The sequence below is a fragment of the Bos taurus genome, chromosome X (genome assembly GCF_002263795.3).
Source record: "Bos taurus isolate L1 Dominette 01449 registration number 42190680 breed Hereford chromosome X, ARS-UCD2.0, whole genome shotgun sequence".
NCBI classification, from domain to species: domain Eukaryota; kingdom Metazoa; phylum Chordata; class Mammalia; order Artiodactyla; family Bovidae; genus Bos; species Bos taurus.
In genome coordinates, this window is record NC_037357.1 from 90,870,161 (window position 1) to 90,890,350 (window position 20,190).

The following is a 20,190-nucleotide window of genomic DNA, read 5'->3' on the forward strand; positions in this document are numbered from 1 at the left end:
CTGAGCATCCAACCCTGTCAGTCTTCACCCATTCACATTTCTTCCCCATGCCAACTCCCCCAGCACACAGTGCTGCTCACTCCTCCGTGAGAAACAGAGACTTTATTAGGCACACAGGGTGACTGATAGGCAGAGGTTACAAAATGGCTACTGGGCTTCCTTCCAAACTGGAGTAGAGCACTCCAGGAGGGGGAAGGACAGAGGAACCTTTGTTCTCTCTGCCTTCCCCCTTCAAGGCTGCATGCGGATGGCCCCATCCAGCCGGATGACTTCTCCATTGAGGAATGAGTTCTCGATGATGGCCTGTACCAGATGAGCATACTCGGCAGGGTCACCAAGTCGGCTGGGGAAGGGCACCTGGCTGGCCAGGAAGTTGCGCACTTTATCTGGGAGGGTGGTCAACAGCGGGGTGCCAAATAGGCCTAGATAAGACAGCCAGAATCAGAGACCCACCCTCACTTTTATATCTCCCTGGTCCCTCCTCACCGTAACTCTACTTGTGGTGCTTCCCTATGTCCAGAGATAGAAGGCTGCTGCTGTTTAGATGGTAGATAACTTCCCTGCTCAATTGTCCACAGATCCCACCCAATCCCAGGTGTGGCAGGGAGGGGATATGTCTACCTGGAGCAATGGTCATCACCCGGATACCCATGGGAGCCAGATCCCGAGCAATGGGCAATGTCATGCCCACTATGCCCCCCTTGGAAGCAGAGTATGCAGCTTGTCCAACCTGGAGAGGGAGTGGAGGTCATAGGGGGCAGGGCCCCCAACAAGTCACCAAGGTACAAGCCTTGTCCCTACTCACACACCTGGCCCTCAAAGGCAGCTACGCTGGCTGTATTGATGATGACCCCACGTTGGCCTCCCTGGTCTGGTTCGTTCTGGCCCATCTCACCAGCCACCAGGCGGATCACATTGAAGGTGCCTATGAGATTCACCTGGAGGACCAGAAGAGACATGATATAGGACTTGAAGCAGAGGTAGCCTTTTGTGGGTGTGGGGACACTCACAGTCAGATACTTCTTACTACTACCCCTGGAGAACCTCTAAGGCCTTACATTGATAACTCGCTGAAAGTCCTCCAAGGTATGGGCCTGGCTTTTCTTTAAGTTATATGTCTTGCTGGCCACTGCAATGCCTGCACAGTTGACTGCCACATCCACACGGCCAAACTTTTCTCTTGCTAGAGTCAGGGCTGCTTGCACATCCTTCTCTGAGGTCACCTTCAAAGGGAAAAGTGGAGAAGGTATTCATCTACCATCACACACATACCACTAAGTCATGCAGGGGGTTGGGGGCGCAGGGCAAATCCAGTCTTCGAGTGACTGTGTAAGCAAGGGAGAGACCAAGGAAAGAAAACTCTAGAGTGAGACAAAGGTGAAAATGTTAGGTATTACAGAGCAGTGTTTCAAAACATCTTTGAAATCTATACCCTCTTTTGATAAACTTACATACCCCTGGAGATTCTCAACTGCTGTGGATCAGATAAGTTGTGAGAATTATTGATATGAATATAAACTAACTTTTTGGTACCCCTACTTGCTAATATGATTTTGTCAAACTTCACTTTCTGTAGTTTGTTTCAGGATAAGTTTTTTGACTTTGTAAATATTAAAATTACAGGGCACAATAACTCTACATATCTCCTTGAGGAGATTCTGATATGGCTAATCTCCAACCTCCCTCCCCGCCCTCCTCCCTGTTGTGAATCACAGCTTTAGAAATTCTTTATCCGGAGGCGTATGAAAACAGCTCAGACCAAAAGGGAAAAGGAGATGAGTCCATTGCCCACAAAGACAGGCACCTTTATGAAAAGGAACCCCATGGGAGAGGTGAGGTAACCCCACTTACGTCGGCTGGGGCAAAGGCGCAGCTCTTCCCTAACTTCTTGGCCTGGGTCTCCCCATCTGAGTTGGGCAGGTCCAAAAGTACAGCAGTGGCCCCCTGCCCCACCAGTCGCTCCGCTGTGGCCAAGCCTAGGCCTGAGGCTCCGCCGGTTATTAAGGCAACCAGACCCTGTGAAGAGGAGCTCGGTCAACAACTACACTGTGCGGACCACCCCCACCCATTCTCCAGGCTTCTGCGAGGGAGGCTCCCGGTCACCGCCGCGACTTGACCCAGATGTGCCTCCTCATCTTAACGATGGGACCCTCTGGGTGTCTCATCCTCAGACAGCCAGCCAGTGCACATCCACATCCAGGGCACATGCACGTGCCCCGGAGAGTTGACCTTCACCTCCCGAGCCCCACCGTCGCAATAACAGGCCTAGATAAGAGTGACGCTTTCTCCCAGCACCGATCTCTCCCCGCTGGTTCTATGGCTGCGCCGTCCCAGTGGGTGCAGAAGGGCGAAAACCCACTTACCTTCACGCTCCGACAAGCAGCTGCCATCTTGTTCAGGCCTCTCTACGGGCTGGACTGTCGGTGATTCGCTGCTTGGCCGGGGCGGAGCCGCGGGGCGGGGCCGGCGAGGTGGGCGGTCCGCCGCTCAGCCAATCAAGTGGGTGCTGGCCTCTCGCGTCACCCGCCGCGGGGGCAAGGCCGGTCCCGGCAAGGTCCAGGCAGAAAGTCTCTACACCCGGGGAAAAACAGCGAATAGCCGCGTCGCAACACTACCACACCCCCGGGCCTTTGGTCAGGCCTGCAGCTCTGCTGGGGGGAGGGGGACAGGAGATTGAGAATGTGTTCCTTACTCCTCGGAAAAAGCCTCCGTTCAAGTATAAATATATCGGAGAGACTCCTATATGCCAGCCTCTGTGTGGGGCACTAGGGATAATAGAAGAATAATAAAATAATCAGAGGAATAATAAAAGGTTCATGCCTTCCGAGAGGGAAGTTGGAAAGTTCAGTTGGAAAAAGAAGTAATTTCAGTACAGACACAGACAAAGGAAGGGACAAAGAACCAGATTCTAGAACCCAGGCATGGATATACAAAGATGGTGATTGTGAGAGCCACATACAGAGAAATATGTTGAGGAAGCGACTGAGAAGAACAGAGATGACCAACAGGTTCTCAGAGATACGGATGTGGAAAGCCATAACAAGAGAAACTAGAAAACGACATTCTGAGACAGCTGCTGAGAAACACAAACCCAAAGAGGCATAAGCAGAGAAGCAAAAAACATCTTTGAGCCTTTGGTACTGTCTTCTATGTCTAACCATCTATTTTAAACCCCAAAGCCCAGAACACACATTTCACATTGGACCTCAACCAGAGATTGTCATTTAAGACCCAGAACACCCTAAAACATCTTTTCACCAGTATCCTAATTATAATTCTGAGCCTACCTTATCTGACTTCTTTATATACTTCTCCCCAAACCAAGGTCTTCAGACCATAACTTTAGTCTGCATTTTCAGCCTCATTGAGCTGTGTATTTCCTTTATTTTAAGTATCTCCCTATCTGGGTCCTACCCAGGAAGACTTCCCTCTGGGCCTCCTAAATGTTGACTTGCTACCACACTCATGGTCACTACACCATATCCATGAAAGGATTTAGTACCAGATTCACAGTCTTTCAGACAACATGAAGTGCCCCCATCCCTCAGTGATAGCACTCTTAACGGAGCCAAATATGGCCCAACCACAGTGCCCTCTTTGTGTTCTTTCATTTTTAATTTTTATTCAAGTATAGTGTATTTTCAATATTGTGTTAGTTGCAGGTGTACAGCAAAGTGAATCAGTTATATATAAACATATATCCACTCTTTTTTAGATTCTTTTCCCATATAGGCCATTACAGAGTATTGAGTTTTCTGTGCTATACTGTAGTTTCTTATTGGTTATCTATTTTATACATGTTGTTGTTTAGTCACTCGGTCTGTCCAACTCCTTTGCGACCCCATGGACTGGAGCCCACCAGGCTCCTCTGTCGGTGGGATTTCTCAGGCAAGAGTAAGTATTGGAGTGGGTTGCCATTTCCTTCTCCCAGGATCTATGACCCAGGGATCGAACCCACATCTCTTGCTTGGCTGGTGAATTCTTCACCATTGAGCCACCAGGGAAGCTATTTTATGTATAGTAGTTTGTATATATTAATCCCAATCTCCCAATTTATCCTCCCACCCCAGCTGTGTTCATCTTTGAATTAGCTACTCTCTCTGCTTGGAATGCTCTCCTGATCTTTGCATGACTGTATTTGTTGCTGCTGTTGTTGCTATTGTTTGGTCATTCAGAACTAAGCTTCAATGTCACCTCCTCTCCCTCACCTTTCAAGCTGTGAGCCACTTAGTTGCTATTCCATTGTGTTGGAGGATGTCATCAAGAGGACGTAACCTCAGGTTGACCACAGAGCTGGACATTGGGACACTCCATACCCTGCTTATGTCCCTGGAATATGCTCACTGTTCCTACAGTTAGAGCTGTTTCAAGGACATAGTCTTGAGAGGGTAAGGTGGTGTTGGGACCATCTGGACTGAATACCACCTAACTGAATCCCATGAACACCTCTATATAAACTTTTAAGATTCTGGCAGATGCCTGTGGAGATTACTAGGTCTTTTGGTCACCCAGAACAAACCTTAAAAGTTCCCTTGCTCATTAAATCTGCCACCTACCAATCTGGAATGGTCTGCCTCTTTCTTCAGTCTCTCTTTGCCCTTCCTGTTCAGGGGCCAGTTTTTTGAATCAACACATTGCATATTTGAATTCTCTGCATAGTAATTACAGATCCACCATCTTTTTCCAAACGTGGGGCCAGATATGCTTTGGAATTCGAAATTTTTTCAATTCTGAAGACACATACCCTATATTACATAATTCTATATACTGCATATACTCTATGCATAATTACTAAAAAAAGTCTGGAGTGTCGCTTATAATTAAACATTAGTAGTTCTAGAGGCAAAAATATGAAAATTTACATTGAATGAATCAAGACTACAAATAGCCTTATGCTATTTCAGGTCAGGTTTTGTCACCTAATGAGTTTGGGCTCCAAAGTATGAAAAAACAGCCTGATACTTCCCAGAACTTTTAGCATTGTGGAATTATGCCTTAAGGATTTTGAGTCTTGTCTAACCTGGCCTTGTTTGTGTGAGTGTTTGTGTGTTCTCCGTGTGCTGGAAAGTAAACCCTGTGGCAGCAGAGTCTTGTCCTTTACCTCTTGGCTACCTCATGCTAAGAACACTGCCTGACATGTACTACACATTCAATATGAATTAAGGAATAAATCGGTCAATCTTGGGAGAATTTGCAGGCCCAGCTTCATGAAGAATTATGCTCAGCTCCAAGGACCTTCACCTCCTTTCTACTTTAACCACCTCTGTCTAAACCACACTGTTAACCTTGTCATGTCCTGGAAAGATTCCCCCACGTCTACAAACTACAGCCTCTGATTCTGACCATGTTCTCCCAATCACCTCAGGTCTTCGCTCCACCACTTCTTTTATATCCTTGAACCCTGTTGATCTGTGGGCCTTTCTATTTTCTCCAGCCCAGCAGCTTCTTCCTACTTTTCTTCTGGACAGTGTAGATGCTCTCTCATTCCTCCTCTCTCTTTACCCATTCCCACCAGTGTCCTCAACCCATTATCCCTTGGCATCCTACCAATTCAACTCCTTGAATTTTCAGCACAGACTCTGATACCAGAGGTTTGGGTTTGAATCTCAGCTTCATCATTTGCTAACTGGATGACCTTGGGAAAGCTACTTGAATGTGCCTCTTTATCCTCTTCCATAAAATGGATATAATCAAAGTACCTCCTTTGTAGGGTTATTAGGAATATGGTGCCCTTTCTCGGATTTAACCTGGCTGAAACAACCTTGGCTAGGCCCCCACGAGGCGGAGCCCAAGCACAGCAGAAGCCCAACTCAGTGAAAGCTCCCGTGGTGGAAGCTGAACTCAAGAAAACCCAGCACAGTGGAAGTGACAAGAAGACCAGTGGGCTGGAAACTGGGACAACAAAAGCAAACTCGGCAGAAAGGTCACACAGCTCAGGTTCCAGAAGACCTCCGATTAAGGTAGGAGGTCCTCGCTCCTATGGCTGGAAGGACATATGGCTAACAAAATCTTAATTCCTTTATAGTCTCTCCTTTCTTGTTTCCTCGACACCCGCCTCCCCCCAACCCCCACGAACAGGCGAGCAGCAGTGGGTGCAACTGAGGGACTCTGGCAAGGGCTACTCTACTTCCCAGTGTGTCCCAAAGGTTGCACCATCTGCTATGCCCTAGTAGCTGTTGCCCAAGTGGGTGAGGGTTCTTCTGTCCTTAATGTCCTTTGTGCCAAGGATCAGGCCAATGAAAATTGTGGGCACAGGTCAGGTATTTAGCATATTTTCTGGCAGATTGTGAAGGAGATTCCTTGGCACATTTTTCCCACTGCTTTTTCCTCCCATCCTCCAGCTCCTCTCTCCATGTATGCTACTGCTTACAAAGTATTAGGCATGTCATCATCTTTCCATTTCTCAAAGTTGTGCTTGAAACCGTTTACCTAAGATTTGGGACTCAAACCCACGTGGCAGGGACTCTGTGCTATGCTTAGTCACTCAGGTCAGTTCAGTTCAGTTCAGTCCCTCAGTCGTGTCAGACTCTTTGCGACCCCATGAATCGCAGCACGCCAGGCCTGCCTGTCCATCACCAACTCCCGGAGTTCACTCAAACTCACGTCCATCGAGTCAGTGATGCCATCCAGCCATCTTATCCTCTGTCGTCCCCTTCTCCTCCTGCCCCAAATCCCTCCCAGCATCAGAGTCTTTTCCAATGAGTCAACTCTTCGCATGAGGTGGCCAAAGTACTGGAGTTTCAGCTTTAGCATCATTCCTTCCAAAGAAATCCCAGGGCTGATCTCCTTCAGAATGGACTGGTTGGATCTCCTTGCAGTCCAAGGGACTCTCAAGAGTCTTCTCCAACACCACAGTTCAAAAGCATGAATTCTTCAGCGCTCAGCCTTCTTCACAGTCCAACTCTCACATCCATACATGACCACTGGAAAAACCATAGCCTTGACTAGACGGAACTTTGTTGGCAAAGTAATGTCTCTGCTTTTGAATATGCTATCTAGGTTGGTCATAACTTTCCTTCCAAGGAGTAAGCATCTTTTAATTTCATGGCTGCAGTCACCATCTGCAGTGATTTTGGAGCCCCCCAAAATAAAGTCTGACATTGATTCCACTGTTTCCCCATCTATTTCCCATGAAGTGATGGGACCGGATACCATGATCTTCGTTTTCTGAATGTTGAGCTTTAAGCCAACTTTTTCACTCTCCTCTTTCACTTTCATCAAGAGGCTTTTGAGTTCCTCTTCACTTTCTGCCATAAGGGTGGTGTCATCTGCATATCTGAGGTTATTGATATTTCTCCCAGCAATCTCGATTCCAGCTTGTGCTTCTTCCAGCCCAGTGTTTCTCATGATGTACTCTGCATAGAAGTTAAATAAGCAGGGTGACAATATGCAGCCTTGACGTACTCCTTTTCCTATTTGGAACCAGTCTGTTGTTCCATGTCCAGTTCTAACTGTTGCTTCCTGACCTGCATACAGATTTCTCAAGAGACAGATCAGGTGGCCTGGTATTCTCATCTTTTTCAGAATTTTCCACAGTTTATTGCGAGCCACACAGTCAAAGGCTTTGGCATAGTCAATAAAGCAGAAATAGATGTTTTTCTGGAACTCTCTTGCTTTTCCATGATCCAGCAGATGTTGGCACTTTGGTCCGGTTCCTCTGCCTTTTCTAAAACCAGCTTGAACATCTGGAAGTTCACGGTTCACATATTGCTGAAGCCTGGCTTGGAGAATTTTGAGCATTACTTTACTAGCGTGTGTGATGAGTGCAATTGTGTGGTAGTTTGAGCATTCTTTGGCATTGCCTTTCTTTGGGATTGGAATGAACACTGACCTTTTCCAGTCCTGTGGCCACTGCTGAGTTTTCCAAATTTGGTGGTATATTGAGTGCAGCACTTTCACAGCATCATCTTTCAGGATTTGAAATAGCGCAACTGGAATTCTATCACCTACACTAGCTTTGTTCGTAGTGATGCTTTTCTAAGTCCCACTTGACTTCACATTCCAGGATATCTGGCTCTAGATGAGTGATTACACCATCGTGATTATCTGGGTCGTGAAGATCTTTTTTGTACAGTCCTTCTGTGTATTCTTGCCACCTTTTCTTAATATCTTCTGCTTCTGTTAGGTCCATACCGTTTCTGTCCTTTATCGAGCCCATCTTTGCATGAAATGTTCCCTTGGTATCTCTAATTTTCTTGAAGAGATCTCTAGTCTTTCCCATTCTGTTGTTTTCCTCTATTTCTTTGCATTGATCACTGAGGAAGGCTTTCTTATCTCTTCTTGCTATTCTTTGGATAGCAAGATGCTTATATCTTTCCTTTTTTCCTTTGATTTTCGCCTTTCTTCTTTTCACAGCTATTTGTAAGGTGAGAAATAGATTTACGGGACTAGATCTGATAGATAGAGTGCCTGATGAACTATAGACTGAGATTCGTGACATTGTACAGGAGACAGGGATCAATACCATCCCCATGGAAAAGAAATGCAAAAAAGCAAAATGGCTGTCTGAGTTAAGATTACAACCCCTTAATCCTACCGAGCACTGGTCACACTGAAGACCTTGGGAACACCCAACTCCAGTCCGTGGGTCCCAGGAGGTCGACCTGCGTTGACCTGCCTAGGGATCTGGTCCTCTGAAGGTTGTCACACCTCAACCTGCTCAGGGATCCGCAGTCCAGGGGTCCCAGGAGATCGACATGCCTTAACCTGCCGAGGGATCCAATTCTCAGGAGGCTGACATGCCTCAACCTGCCTGGGGATTCAATCTCCAGGAGGCCGTCATGCCTCAGCCTGCCTGGGGATCTGCACCCTGACCTGGGGATGCCCGGCTCTCAGGTTGCAATGGTACTGGGTAGGATAAGCTTCAGAAAGACTCACCCCTAAGGAAGTCCACCCATGGAAATAGAAGGAAGCCTATTAGTTGTGGGACTGTGCCTGGTCTCAGCAATAACTCAGGAGTCCAACAAGAACCCCATTGCCTTTCTGGAAAGTCTAAAAGAGTCCCTCCAGTTTACCAATTTGGACGTAGATTCTTACAAGTGACAGGTGATTTTAAAGGACAAATTCCTGTCCCAATGTGCATCAGACATCAGGATAAAGTTACAACAGCTACAGCAGCAGGACCCTGCTGCCTCTTTAGATGAGATGGTCCAGGCAGCCACCAATACCTGTCATAACAGAGAACAGGAGAGGGAGGCCAAGGCCCAGGAAAGGGAGAAAGGGAAAGAGACAAGGCATGCCCAGATGCTGGCCGCCCTCCAGGGAAACCCTGTGGCAAACCCTGAGTCCTTGAAGGACAAGGCACGAGGCAAATGCCCAATCTGTAGACAGGCGGGACATTTGGGCCAAAGAGTGTCCAAACCATGACAGGTCTCCTAAAACAGCTTGCTACAAATGCCATCAATTGGGACATTGGGCAGCACTCTGCCCTCGGGACCCAAGAGCCTCAAGGTCAAGCACCAAGCCTTCTGTCATGATGGTTCAACAGGACTGAAGCCCCCCGCTCCGCCCAGCCTGCCTGTCACAGATAACCATCGTGGAGCTGGAGCCAAGGGTGCAACTGGATGTGGCAGGTAGGTCCGAGAATTTCTTGGCTGACACAGGGGCTACGTATTCTGTCCTGACCTCCTTCTCCTGAGCCTTCTCCTCCCAAACCTGTACCATTTTGGGTGCTATAGGAAAAGCAATTAGAAAAAGATTCACCTGAGCACTTGGCTGTTGGGATGGACAAATATTTTCCCACCAGTTTCTGGTGGTCCCTGGGTGTCCTATTCCCTGTCCTTCCCTATTGGGAAGAGATCTTTCCCTGCCTTCAAAATCTTGCAGCTATTGTAGTCCTGATAGAAGATGCTTTAAAACTCTCTCTTGGGGGCAAACTATTTTTACCACCCATCAAGTGAAACAACTCCTGAATGGGAGAGGCCATTTATGGATGTCTGATCAAAGGATCCTCAAATATCAAGTAGTGCTGATGGAAAATCAAGGCCTGACTATATCCCCTTGTGAGGTTCTTAACCCAGCTACCCTCCTGCCTACCCCTGAGGGCTCTCTCCCCTTTCACTCTTGCCTAGCAACCTTGGACCACTGGACAAAACCCTAGAGGGATTGTCAGATCTTCTGACCAATCCTGAGGAAATCTGGTACACTGATGGAAGCAGCTTTGTCTTGGATGGAAAAAGAAGAGCCAGATATGCAATAGTCTCCAATTTTGAGACCATAGAGGCTAAGCCTCTGCCACCAGGTACTTCAGCCTAATTAGCTGAGCTCATAGCCCTGACTTGAGCTTTAGAGCTGGGAAAAAGAAAAAGAGTAGCCATTTATACTGACTCCAAGCATGTTTTTCTGGTGTTACATGCACATGCTGCTATTTGGAAAGAAAGAGGCCACTTGACCACCCAAGGGTCCCCAATCAAATATGGTGATCAAATCCTTAGGCTCTTGGAGGCAGTCCATCTGGCCACTGAGGTTTCAGTCTCGTATTATAAAGGACACCAAAAAGGGAGCACAGAAGTGGCACAAGGAAACCAAGCAGCTGATCAGGCAGCTAAGAGAGCAGGATTACAGAACAATGACCTAATAGGGGTTGCCACCTTAGTTCCACAGACTAATTTGTCAGAAACTCCTTCATATACTGAAGGTGAGACTCTTAAAGCTAAGAGTGAGGGCTTTCAAGAAGATCATGTGGAGTGGTTCCACAAGGAAGGACTCCTTTTTCTGCCTGGGAACCTCCAATGGAAGTTGGTTAACTCCTTACATGCCACCACTCATTTAGGGGAGAAGGCCCTCCAAGGATTACTAGAAAGGTCCTTCAGAGGAACAGGCCTCCAGATGACTATAAGGTAAGTGGTCTCCTCTTGTCCCACTTGCCAATTAAACAACCCCCAAGGAGCTTGCAGACGCGAGCTGGCCCAGCCTGTCCAATGGCATGGGACCTACCCAGGAGAGGGCTGGCAGATGAACTTCATCCAGATGCCAGTTTCTCAAGGGTATAAATACCTATTATTCATGATAGATACATTCATAGGATGGATTAAAGGCTTTCCTACCCGAACTGAGAAGGCTGAGGAGGTGGTAAAAAAACTGCTCCCTGAAACCATTCCGAGATTTGGTCTGCTCAGGTCATTACAAAGTGACAATGGGACATCATTTACTTCTAAGGTCACCCAAGGGGTCTCTAAAGCATTGAGCATTGCTTATTATCTACATTGTGCCTGGAGGCTTCAGTCTTCAGGAAAAGTAGAAAGAGCCAACCAATTCTTAAAATCAGCAATAAAAAAGATAAACCAGGAGACCTCCCTGGGATGGAAGGAGGCTTTACCAATAGCTCTCCTCTGCACCCATGTTGCCCCTAAGGAACAGGTTGGTCTTAGTTCTTATGAGATGCTATACGGGAGACTTTTTGTTTATGTCAATAACCTCTTCCTAGATCCAGAGACTCAGACCCTCCAGTCTTATACCATGGCCATTGGGCAATTTCAACAAAATATATGCTTGTGGTGTGTCAAACAGGACCCAAAAGATTCTAAAGAGCCACCACTATATGCTCCAGAGACTCAAGTCCTAATTGAAGTCTGGAAAGTTGGGTCCCCAAAAGGCTCAACTCCAGCCCACATGGAAGGGCCCCTACCCTATAGTACTTTCTACCACCACAGCAGTCAAGGTACTAGGACATAATTCCTGGATTCACTACTCATGAGTCAAGCTGTGGAAGAAAACAGAAGAGGACACTCAATACACCTGTGAGCCCCTGGGAGATCTCAGATACCTATTCAGGACTACAAATGAGTGCCATTCTAATGAACACCCCCAAAATTAAGTTTCTGAGGATAAGATTTCTCAGGATAGCTCTAAAAAGCCAACACAGCTTGGCAGGGGTTGTACTCCAAAATAGACAGGAGATAGATCTCCTGATCCCTGAACAAAGAGGAACTCAAGCCACCTTGAATGAGACATGTTGTTTCTGGGTAAATACCACCAGCTAAGTTACAGAAAGTTTCAGAGTCCTCAAGAAAAACATTCAGATCCTACAGGATCTCAAAGAATGAGCTGGAGAGTTCTCAGGGTGGCTACAATATCTCTTTGGGGGATCCTTCTCCTGACGGGAGGGAATTTGGAATTGGCTAATGCCCCTACTAATCATTATCACCATATCGATGCTGCTTATGATTGCTCCATGTATTATTGATTGTCTAACCCGTTTTGTCTCTGCCCAGGTCAACAAGCACAACATGTGGTGCCAGTTCAACAAGGATATATAAAACTACAGCTGACCATGGAAAATATCACTCACCCTTATATGGACACCGCTATAAGGACTCTGAGGCTTGAGACTAGCAAGAGGGGGAGGCCCAATGCCCCTTGCTGTCCCAGTTCAGCAGGAAGTAGCCAGAGAGACCTTGATGCCCCATTCCCAAAGAATTGGGCCTCCCATCTCTTGAGGGGGGAATGTTAGGTAGTTAGAATAGGAAAAAGGAGTCCATAATGGCTGTGGCTAAAAGACAAAGAAAGGAAAAAGCCCGTGAAAATAGAACAAAGGAAGTTCGGAGGACTGGAGTGAGAACCTCAGGTGAAACAAACAGCCCTCCTGGCTAGCCCAATTTACATAGGGCAAACTCAGGGGGAGGAGAAAAAACATATAAAAAGAGGAGCCAAAATTGAGCTGGCTTCTCTTCTCTTTGTGTCTTTTGGGTCAGCCCACCCTCATGCCTCAAGGATGTATTTTCGTTTACTTGCCAAATAAAACTGAGCTGTAACACTGATCTGTCTGTCACTTCAAATTTTTGCTGTAGCAAGACAGAACTGAGGAAATTGCACACTCCCCTGACAGTAACAAATAATTTTAGTGTGAAAAGAAGTGAAAGTGTTACTTGCTCAGTCGTTTCTGACTCTGCGACTCCATGGACTGTAACCCATCAGGCTCCCCTGTCTATGGGATTCTCCAGGCAAGAATGCTGGAGTGGGTAGCCGTTCCCTTCTCCAGGGGAGGTTCACAGCCCAGGGGTCAAACCTGGGTCTCCTGCACCGCAGGCAGATTCTTTACCATCTGAGGCATCAGGGAAACCACAATATTAGTATCAGTATGTCCCCAATACTGCCTGGGAGATATTTATACTAAAATTTATTTGTTGTTTATCTGAAATTCAAATTTCATTACTTAGCATCTTTTATCTCACCTGGTAGCACTATTGTGGGGAGTTTAAAGCCATATATTGTTGCTGAAAAGTAGTGTTGTACAGGCTGAAGTCAGACAATCATAATGCAGCAACTTATTGAGAGGCCTAGAAGTGAGAGAGAACCAGTCAAAGGGTTTAAAGCAAGGAGGGGGTAACATTAAAATTTTAGCTTTAGGAAGAGGTTCCTTCTGGCTTCTTGGAGGCTTCTTTTAAGAGAGACAACAGGGAGATCTCACTAGTTATAATAGTACAGACAAGAGATTTTGGGTTGTGATAGGAGGAAGATAGAGAGGAGGTGCCAAATTTAAGGAGGATGTAGGCATTAGATCATCATAATTTGGCAGCTGGTTAGATGGAGTGAAGAGGGCATCATTCCCAGGGTCCAGTTTGGGTGTCTGTGAAGATGGTATTGCTACCAACTGAGATAGAACCTGACCTGCCTCTTGAGAAATCTATATGCAGGTCAGGAAGCAACAGTTAGAATTGGACATGGAACAACAGACTGGTTCCAAATAGGAAAAGGAGTACGTCAAGGCTGCATATTGTCACCCTGCTTATTTAACTTCTATGCAGAGTACATCATGAGAAACACTGGGCTGGAAGAAGCACAAGCTGGAATCAAGATTGCTGGGAGAAATATCAATAACCTCAGATATGCAGATGACACCACCCTTATGGCAGAAAGTGAAGAGGAACTCAAAAGCCTCTTGATGAAAGTGAAAGAGGAGAGTGAAAAAGTTGGCTTAAAGCTCAACATTCAGAAAACTAAGATCATGGCATCTGGTGCCATCACTTCATGGGAAATAGATGGGGAAACAGTGGAAACAGTGTCAGATTTTATTTTGGGGGGTTCCAAAATCACTGCAGATGGTGATTGCAGCCATGAAATTAAAAGACGCTTACTCCTTGGAAGGAAAGTTATGACCAACCTAGATAACATATTGAAAAGCAGAGACATTACTTTGCCAACAAAGGTCTGTCTAGTCGAGGCTATGGTTTTACCAGTGGTCGTGTATGGATGTGAGAGTTGGACTGTGAAGAAAGCTGAGTGCCTAAGAATTGATGCTTTTGAACTGTGGTGGAGAAGATTCTTGAGAGTCCCTTGGACTGCAAGGAGATCCAACACCAGTCCTGGGTGTTCTTTGGAAGGAATGATGCTGAAGCTGAAACTCCAGAACTTTGGACACCTCATGTGAGGAGTTGGCTCATTGGAAAAGACTCTAATGCTGGGAGGGATTGGGGGCAGGAGGAGAAGGGGATGACAGAGGATGAGATGGCTGGATGATATCACCGACTCGATGGACGTGAGTTTGAGTGAACTCTGGGAGTTGGTGATGGATAGGGAGGCCTGGCATGCTGCAATTCATGGGGTCGCAAAGAGTCAGACACAACTGAGCAACTGAACTGAACTGAACTGAGATAGAACAGATGTTGGAGGCAATGATTAAGTTTAGGATATGTGTTGGAGGTGCCTAAGGAACATCTGGTGTATGGGGACAGAAAATGATTGGCTGTCTCATTCTGAAATTCAGTGGAAAAAATGAGCCTAGAGAGTGGAAAGTCCTCAGCATACAGGCACTACTGAAACCAGGAGATAGAATGGACTCCCCAGAAAAGGAACTCAGGGAGAAGGCCAAGAAGAAACAGCTAAGCAGAGGGAACCAGGAAAAAGAGGTGTCATGAAAGCTAAGGGGTAGTTTCTAGGAGGGAGAGTTGGTCAACCGTGTCAAGTGCAGTCAGAAAGTTCTGATTACACAAAGGCTGAAAAATGGCCATTGATTTGGGCAAAGGTAAAGTCATCATGACCTTAGGCTGGCATCACACAGGCTCATTTAGACATCAGTTCCATTTATACAAATGATAAACACTTGGTTAGCATGCGTCCTCAGCATGCTCTCAGATGTTCACTGCAGTCATTCTCACAACCCACACACTCCTTCAGAATTTAAACCATTCATTTGAATTGTGCCCCAACTCACTCAAATTATAGGCACATGTTCAGTTGCTCTCCACACTCATCTGCTGGGGTCCTTTATATTTGTCAGCGTCATCTCAGAGTCGGAGCTAGTGCCTTTGCCAGGATAACTGCAGGCACCCACAAGGGTTAAATGGATTATCCTGTGGTTTTTATCTCCCAGGAGTAAAGAAAAACCTTTGCTCTTCTCTCACCTCCGGTAGAGATAACCCTAACCTTAACTCTGGGTAATGCCGGATGTTGCTGGTTCTGTTGTCGCTGACATGCCTCTCGGCTCACCTCTGGCCCTCATGCACCCTTACTGATGAGTATCTATTGTGTGCAAAAGTTGAGTTCACTCTGTTCCCTATTTTCTAATTATCTTGAGACAGAGGTTCAAACAATAAAGAGAGGAGATGCTCAATGGCACAATTCCCCAAGGGAAGTGGGAGAGGTTGAGACCAAGAGCCCAGTGGGAAGGGCAAGCCCAAGATAGGACTTCTCTTCTCTGAGACCCTAGGAAAGAAAGTAGGGGCAGAGACAAGGTTGGAGGTGACAAGAGAGGAAGTGTTCAGCTAACGGCTCCATTTACTTTAAACGCAATAGTTCTTAACCCAGGGTCCAGGGTCCTTTCAGAGTCTCTAGAGAGAATTTAAGGAGCCCATGGATTTGGGGGGGAAGGTTGCATCTTTATTTTCACTATCACTAACAGATATGTAGCATGTCATTATAGGAAATGTGGTTAACAAATTACAGTAGTATTAGCAGTACCTGTGGCTTTGTCACCAATAGAAATCAGATTTTCATAGCACATCATAGTTGTTTCAGGTCTCTCAAATTACATCACTATTTTGAAATTATGTTAGTCACTAAACCTGTTGATAGAGTTTGATATTTAATATATTAATAAAGAAGTACTTATATAACTATGTTATAGATATCGTTCTTATTTTAGTATTTGTATTTCTTTTGTAATCTTTATTTATCTTATGCATGCATTATTCTGGGAAGGGTTTCTTTAGATTTCACCAGATTGCCAGAAGTGTCCTTAGCATAAAAAAAGGCTGAGACACTACTCTGAAGAGTAACAGTAGTTAATATTTACATAGCTCTTCCTAAAGGCCAGGTACAGTTTTAAGTATATTTTTCTTTTCCTTATGTAGTTGTTAACTCATTTATTCCTGTTAGGTAGTTAGAATAGGAAAAAGGAGTCCATAATGGCTGTGGCTAAAAGACAAAGAAAGGAAAAAGCCCGTGAAAATAGAACAAAGGAAGTTCAGAGGACTGGAGTGAGAACCTTAGGTGAAACAAACAGCCCTCCTGGCTAGCCCAATTTACATAGGACAGGCTCAGGGAGGAGAAAAAACATATAAAAAGAGGAGCCAAAATTGAACTTCTGGCTTCTCTTCTCTTCAAGTCTTTTGGGTCGGCCCACCCTCACGCCTGGAGGATGTATTTTCCTTTGCTTTCCAAATAAAACTGAGCTGTAACACTGATCCATCCATTGATTCAAATTTTTGCTGCGGTGAGACAGAACTGAGGAAATTACATACTCCCCCAATATCACTAATGAAAATTATTTGTTATTTAACTGAAATTCATATCAGAGTGGGGCTCTCTATTTTTTATTTTCTAAATATGGCAACCCTACTGCACGGATAACCACCCTGATGTTGAGATATTCCTCCTCAGGCTCCCATGGCTCTCTATGCCCACCTCTGCACCAGTACCTACCCTGATCCCTGAGAGTTCATGGTTGTATTCTGATCTCTGAATCCTTCATTTGCCATTCAGGGCCTGGCAAAGAACACAGTTTGTTGAGTGAATGAATGCATATGTGTGACGTCCCAATAAACCTGCATCATTTGGTGGAATCAAAGTCTTGTGATCAGTACACTGCCTCAGTTCCACTTGTATCCACCTTGTCTTCACATGATTGACATATCGACCCAGCAGCCAAGCTGGTAGGAAAGCAGGAAAGGCAGGCGCGAAGGCTGAGAAGATGGAGCCAGCTGGCGCTGAAGAAGCTGGGAGTGACAGCCACCGCCCTCAGGGAGCAGGAGCCTGGGAGGAGGGAGGTAATGCGGGTGGAAGCATGCTTCTCCCTTGGGGCTCCTCATCACCCCTCCTCCAGGAGGTGCAAAGCACCCCTGCCCTGCGCCTGGCCAGAGGCCAACCCAGGGCTGGCCCTCTCAGGGCCTCCCAGCTTTCCAGCCCTGGACCTAGACTAGTTTCTCCGACGATTTTGGTGGAGAATTCTCCAACAATTCTGGCGGAGAATTCTCCAACAATTCTGGTGGTTTAGTCACCAACTCTTGTCTGACTCTTGGAACCCCATGGACTGTAGCCTGCCAGGCTCCTCTGTCCATGGGATTTTCCAGGCAAGAATACTGGAGTGGGTTGCCATTTCCTTCTCCAGGGGATTTTCCTAACCCAGGAATCGATCCTAGGTCTCCTGCATTGCAGGCAGATTCTTTACCTACTGAACTATGAGGGGAGCACTGGCCCTCAAATCCCCTCCGTGCCCGCCTGGGTTGAGTTAGGAAAGACTCTGAACAGAACAAATGGGTGCAGGAGATGAGTCAGCCCAGGCGAGGCAGAGGTGCCAGTGAAAATCCTGCCAGTGTGACTGGGTAACACCCAGAAGTGGGGGGCACACAGGGCGGGGGTTCCTATTCCAAGTGTGAGGATTTAGAGGCACTGTCTGTCTGTGGTAAGTCTTGATCATGCACCTACTGAAGGGATGGCTGTGTGATCTGGGTCGAATTGTCTTCCTCTTCTGGCCTCAGTTTCCTCCTCCGTGAAGTGGGTCGAATACTCACTCTATCCTAGTGCATCATATCTAGTATAAAAGGTGGTCTGTCAGTAGTAACTGTCATGCGTAGTGCTTGTGCCCTCCACCCTAAGCCACTTGCACCATGTGAAACTGTCCCATTGGCGGGGATGTGGGACACGGTGAGGAGACCTTGATCCGTCATCACAGGGAGCCCAAAGATGGCTCAGGCCCTCGAAGAGACTGGCAAAGGGGCTCAGAAGGTAGGAACCCAGAGTCTAGCAAAGGGGCTTGGCAGGGGGCAAGTTCCCCTTTTATTTCTGCCACTGCCAAGTGAGGAAGAAGAGTCGCCTGCTCTGGAACCAAGGACTGGACGGTGATCTACAGGCGTCACCCATTCTAAGCAAGTCAACGGATTAAATATGATTTTTATTAACTCAGTCTTCTTTTTTTAGAGGGGTTGCTAGCTAAACGGAAGGATTCACACTAAGATTCCGATACGCGGCTGTCCTATAGTTCTGATCGAGTATGGGAAGATAAGACTCAGCGAGAAGGAGGGCAGCAGGGGCGCGGAGATGAACAGGTCTGGCTTTGCCAATACCCACCCACTCAGCACATCTTCCCTTCCGGAGCGGTTCGCGGCATCTGCGCATGCTCCTTCCGCCCATGTCAGGCCCTCCGAGGGGTCGCGCTGTGCTCTGTGGAGGTGGGGTCTGCGCATGCGCGTCCTGCTCGCCCCGTTCTGCCGGAGGGGCGGGAGAGTCAGTTGTGGAACTGGCCAGTGCGATTGAGGGGACAACTGCGGCCAGACCCATAGGAAGTGACTGTTAGGAGATGTGGACAAAGCGGCGTGCGACAACAACAGGTCACAGAGAGAAGAGGAGGGGTGCGGCCGCCCGGGGCAGTTTAGGCAGGCGCAGAGTCCTCGACGGTAGCGCTTGTGGGTCCTCCTTTCTTCCGGGTTGCAGTTTGTGGTGCCCGCGGGAGGCAAAAAACCAGAGAACGGAACGGGGTGGGTGTGTTAGACCCAGAGGAAACCCCTCTCCATCCCGTCCTCACATCTCCGAGGCCTAGAGAGGACTCAATCTTAGGTCCATTGTACCCCATATCGTCCCCCTGAAGAAAAACTAAATTTGCACAGTAACCGCGCCAGACCCCCACCCTCAGTCTTTCAGTCAGTTCCAAAGGGCTCACCCACACTCCGGGGGACTCTGAGTCGAAAAGGGGGTCCGTGGAACAGGGTGGGATTACAGCAATTGAAAAAATTGCTCTGGAGCCGTCTCTGGCCTGGGAAAACCGCTGCTTCCACAGATAAGCCGAGGGGAGCATTCGCGGGGCACAGAAGAGTGACTTCAGACCACAGAACAGGTAGTGTAGACTGAATGAGGTACGAATTGGCCCAGTGAAGACGGAATTAGGTGCTAATTGGCCCAATCTGAGACTGGGTTAATAACTGACTTCTGACCCCCAGGCCCCTGTAAGGACAGCGAAGGGAGCCTTTGACTACTCCAGCTACAGGTGTGAAGTCACAGAGGCACTGGGGCTCTTGAAGCTTGATGCTTCTTCTGAATGAAGACGGCCCAGTCATATTAAGTAACATGTATATATGAGGTGCTGTTTTGAGTATATTTACTTTGTTAGGCCTCAGGACAACCCTATGAGGTAGGGATTACAATCACCCTCAGTTTACAGATAAGCATGTGAGTGCTTCTCTAATAAGGAGTAAAGCAGGACTTCACATTCAAGGCAGTCTGGCTCCAGAGTCTGCACTCCTCTAAGAGGACAACCTACAGATGTACACAATCTACAATCTGGGTAAGAGACCAGATAAGGGATACCCACTAAAAGGTCAAACTTGGAACTTATTCCCTGAGCACCTACTCTCACACTGCTGTGTTTCTCATACACCATTTCAGTATTCTCAATAATCTTGTGCAGAAGGAATTGCTTGGATATGGAGACAAAGAGATGTTCCATATGCTGCCCCAGATTACACAGATAGTAGTTGAACCAAGTTGATGAAGCAACTTGACTCACATAACAAGTTAACCAAGACAAATGACGAGACTAAAATCTAGGCCTCTTATCTACCCATCTTGGGGTCTGTATGGTCAAGGATCACTCAAGATGGCTGTTCTCTTGCTCTGTGTACATCCCCTGCTGGACCAGTGCCTGCTTCACCTATACCCTACTCACATGACTGACTTTCCCACATACTTGCCCCAGGCCCCAGCTACTGACGAATGTTCTTATCAGTGGGGCAGTGAGGGGCGTGCTCCTCTGCTAGTTTC

At 47.0% G+C, this 20,190-nt stretch overlaps 1 protein-coding gene and 2 long non-coding RNA genes across 4 annotated transcripts in view; 2 read left to right on the forward strand and 1 right to left on the reverse strand.

Moving 5' to 3' along the window:
* Window positions 1-85: 85 nt before the first annotated feature.
* HSD17B10 (hydroxysteroid 17-beta dehydrogenase 10) lies at window positions 86-2,409 on the reverse strand. The gene is made up of 6 exons (NM_174334.3): window positions 2,364-2,409; window positions 1,852-2,016; window positions 1,059-1,223; window positions 810-938; window positions 622-730; window positions 86-422 (listed from the first exon to the last, which is right to left on the reverse strand). The coding sequence occupies exons 1-6, from the start codon at window positions 2,388-2,390 to the stop codon at window positions 232-234; spliced, it is 786 nt and encodes a 261-aa protein (NP_776759.1). The 5' UTR covers window positions 2,391-2,409; the 3' UTR covers window positions 86-231.
* Window positions 2,016-16,011, forward strand: LOC132344321 (uncharacterized). The gene is made up of 3 exons (XR_009493570.1): window positions 2,016-5,960; window positions 9,488-9,572; window positions 10,071-16,011. It is a non-coding gene; the product is annotated as an uncharacterized lncRNA (long non-coding RNA).
* A 2,156-nt stretch (window positions 16,012-18,167) lies between these two features.
* Window positions 18,168-20,190, forward strand: part of LOC107132071 (uncharacterized) — a 77,961-nt gene continuing 75,938 nt past the window's right edge. Inside the window, exon 1 of one of the 2 annotated variants that reach the window (XR_009493571.1) lies at window positions 18,168-19,714. This is a non-coding gene — a long non-coding RNA (uncharacterized lncRNA). The remainder of the gene's footprint in view (window positions 19,715-20,190) is intronic. The other variant, XR_001495622.3, reaches the window with a different exon arrangement.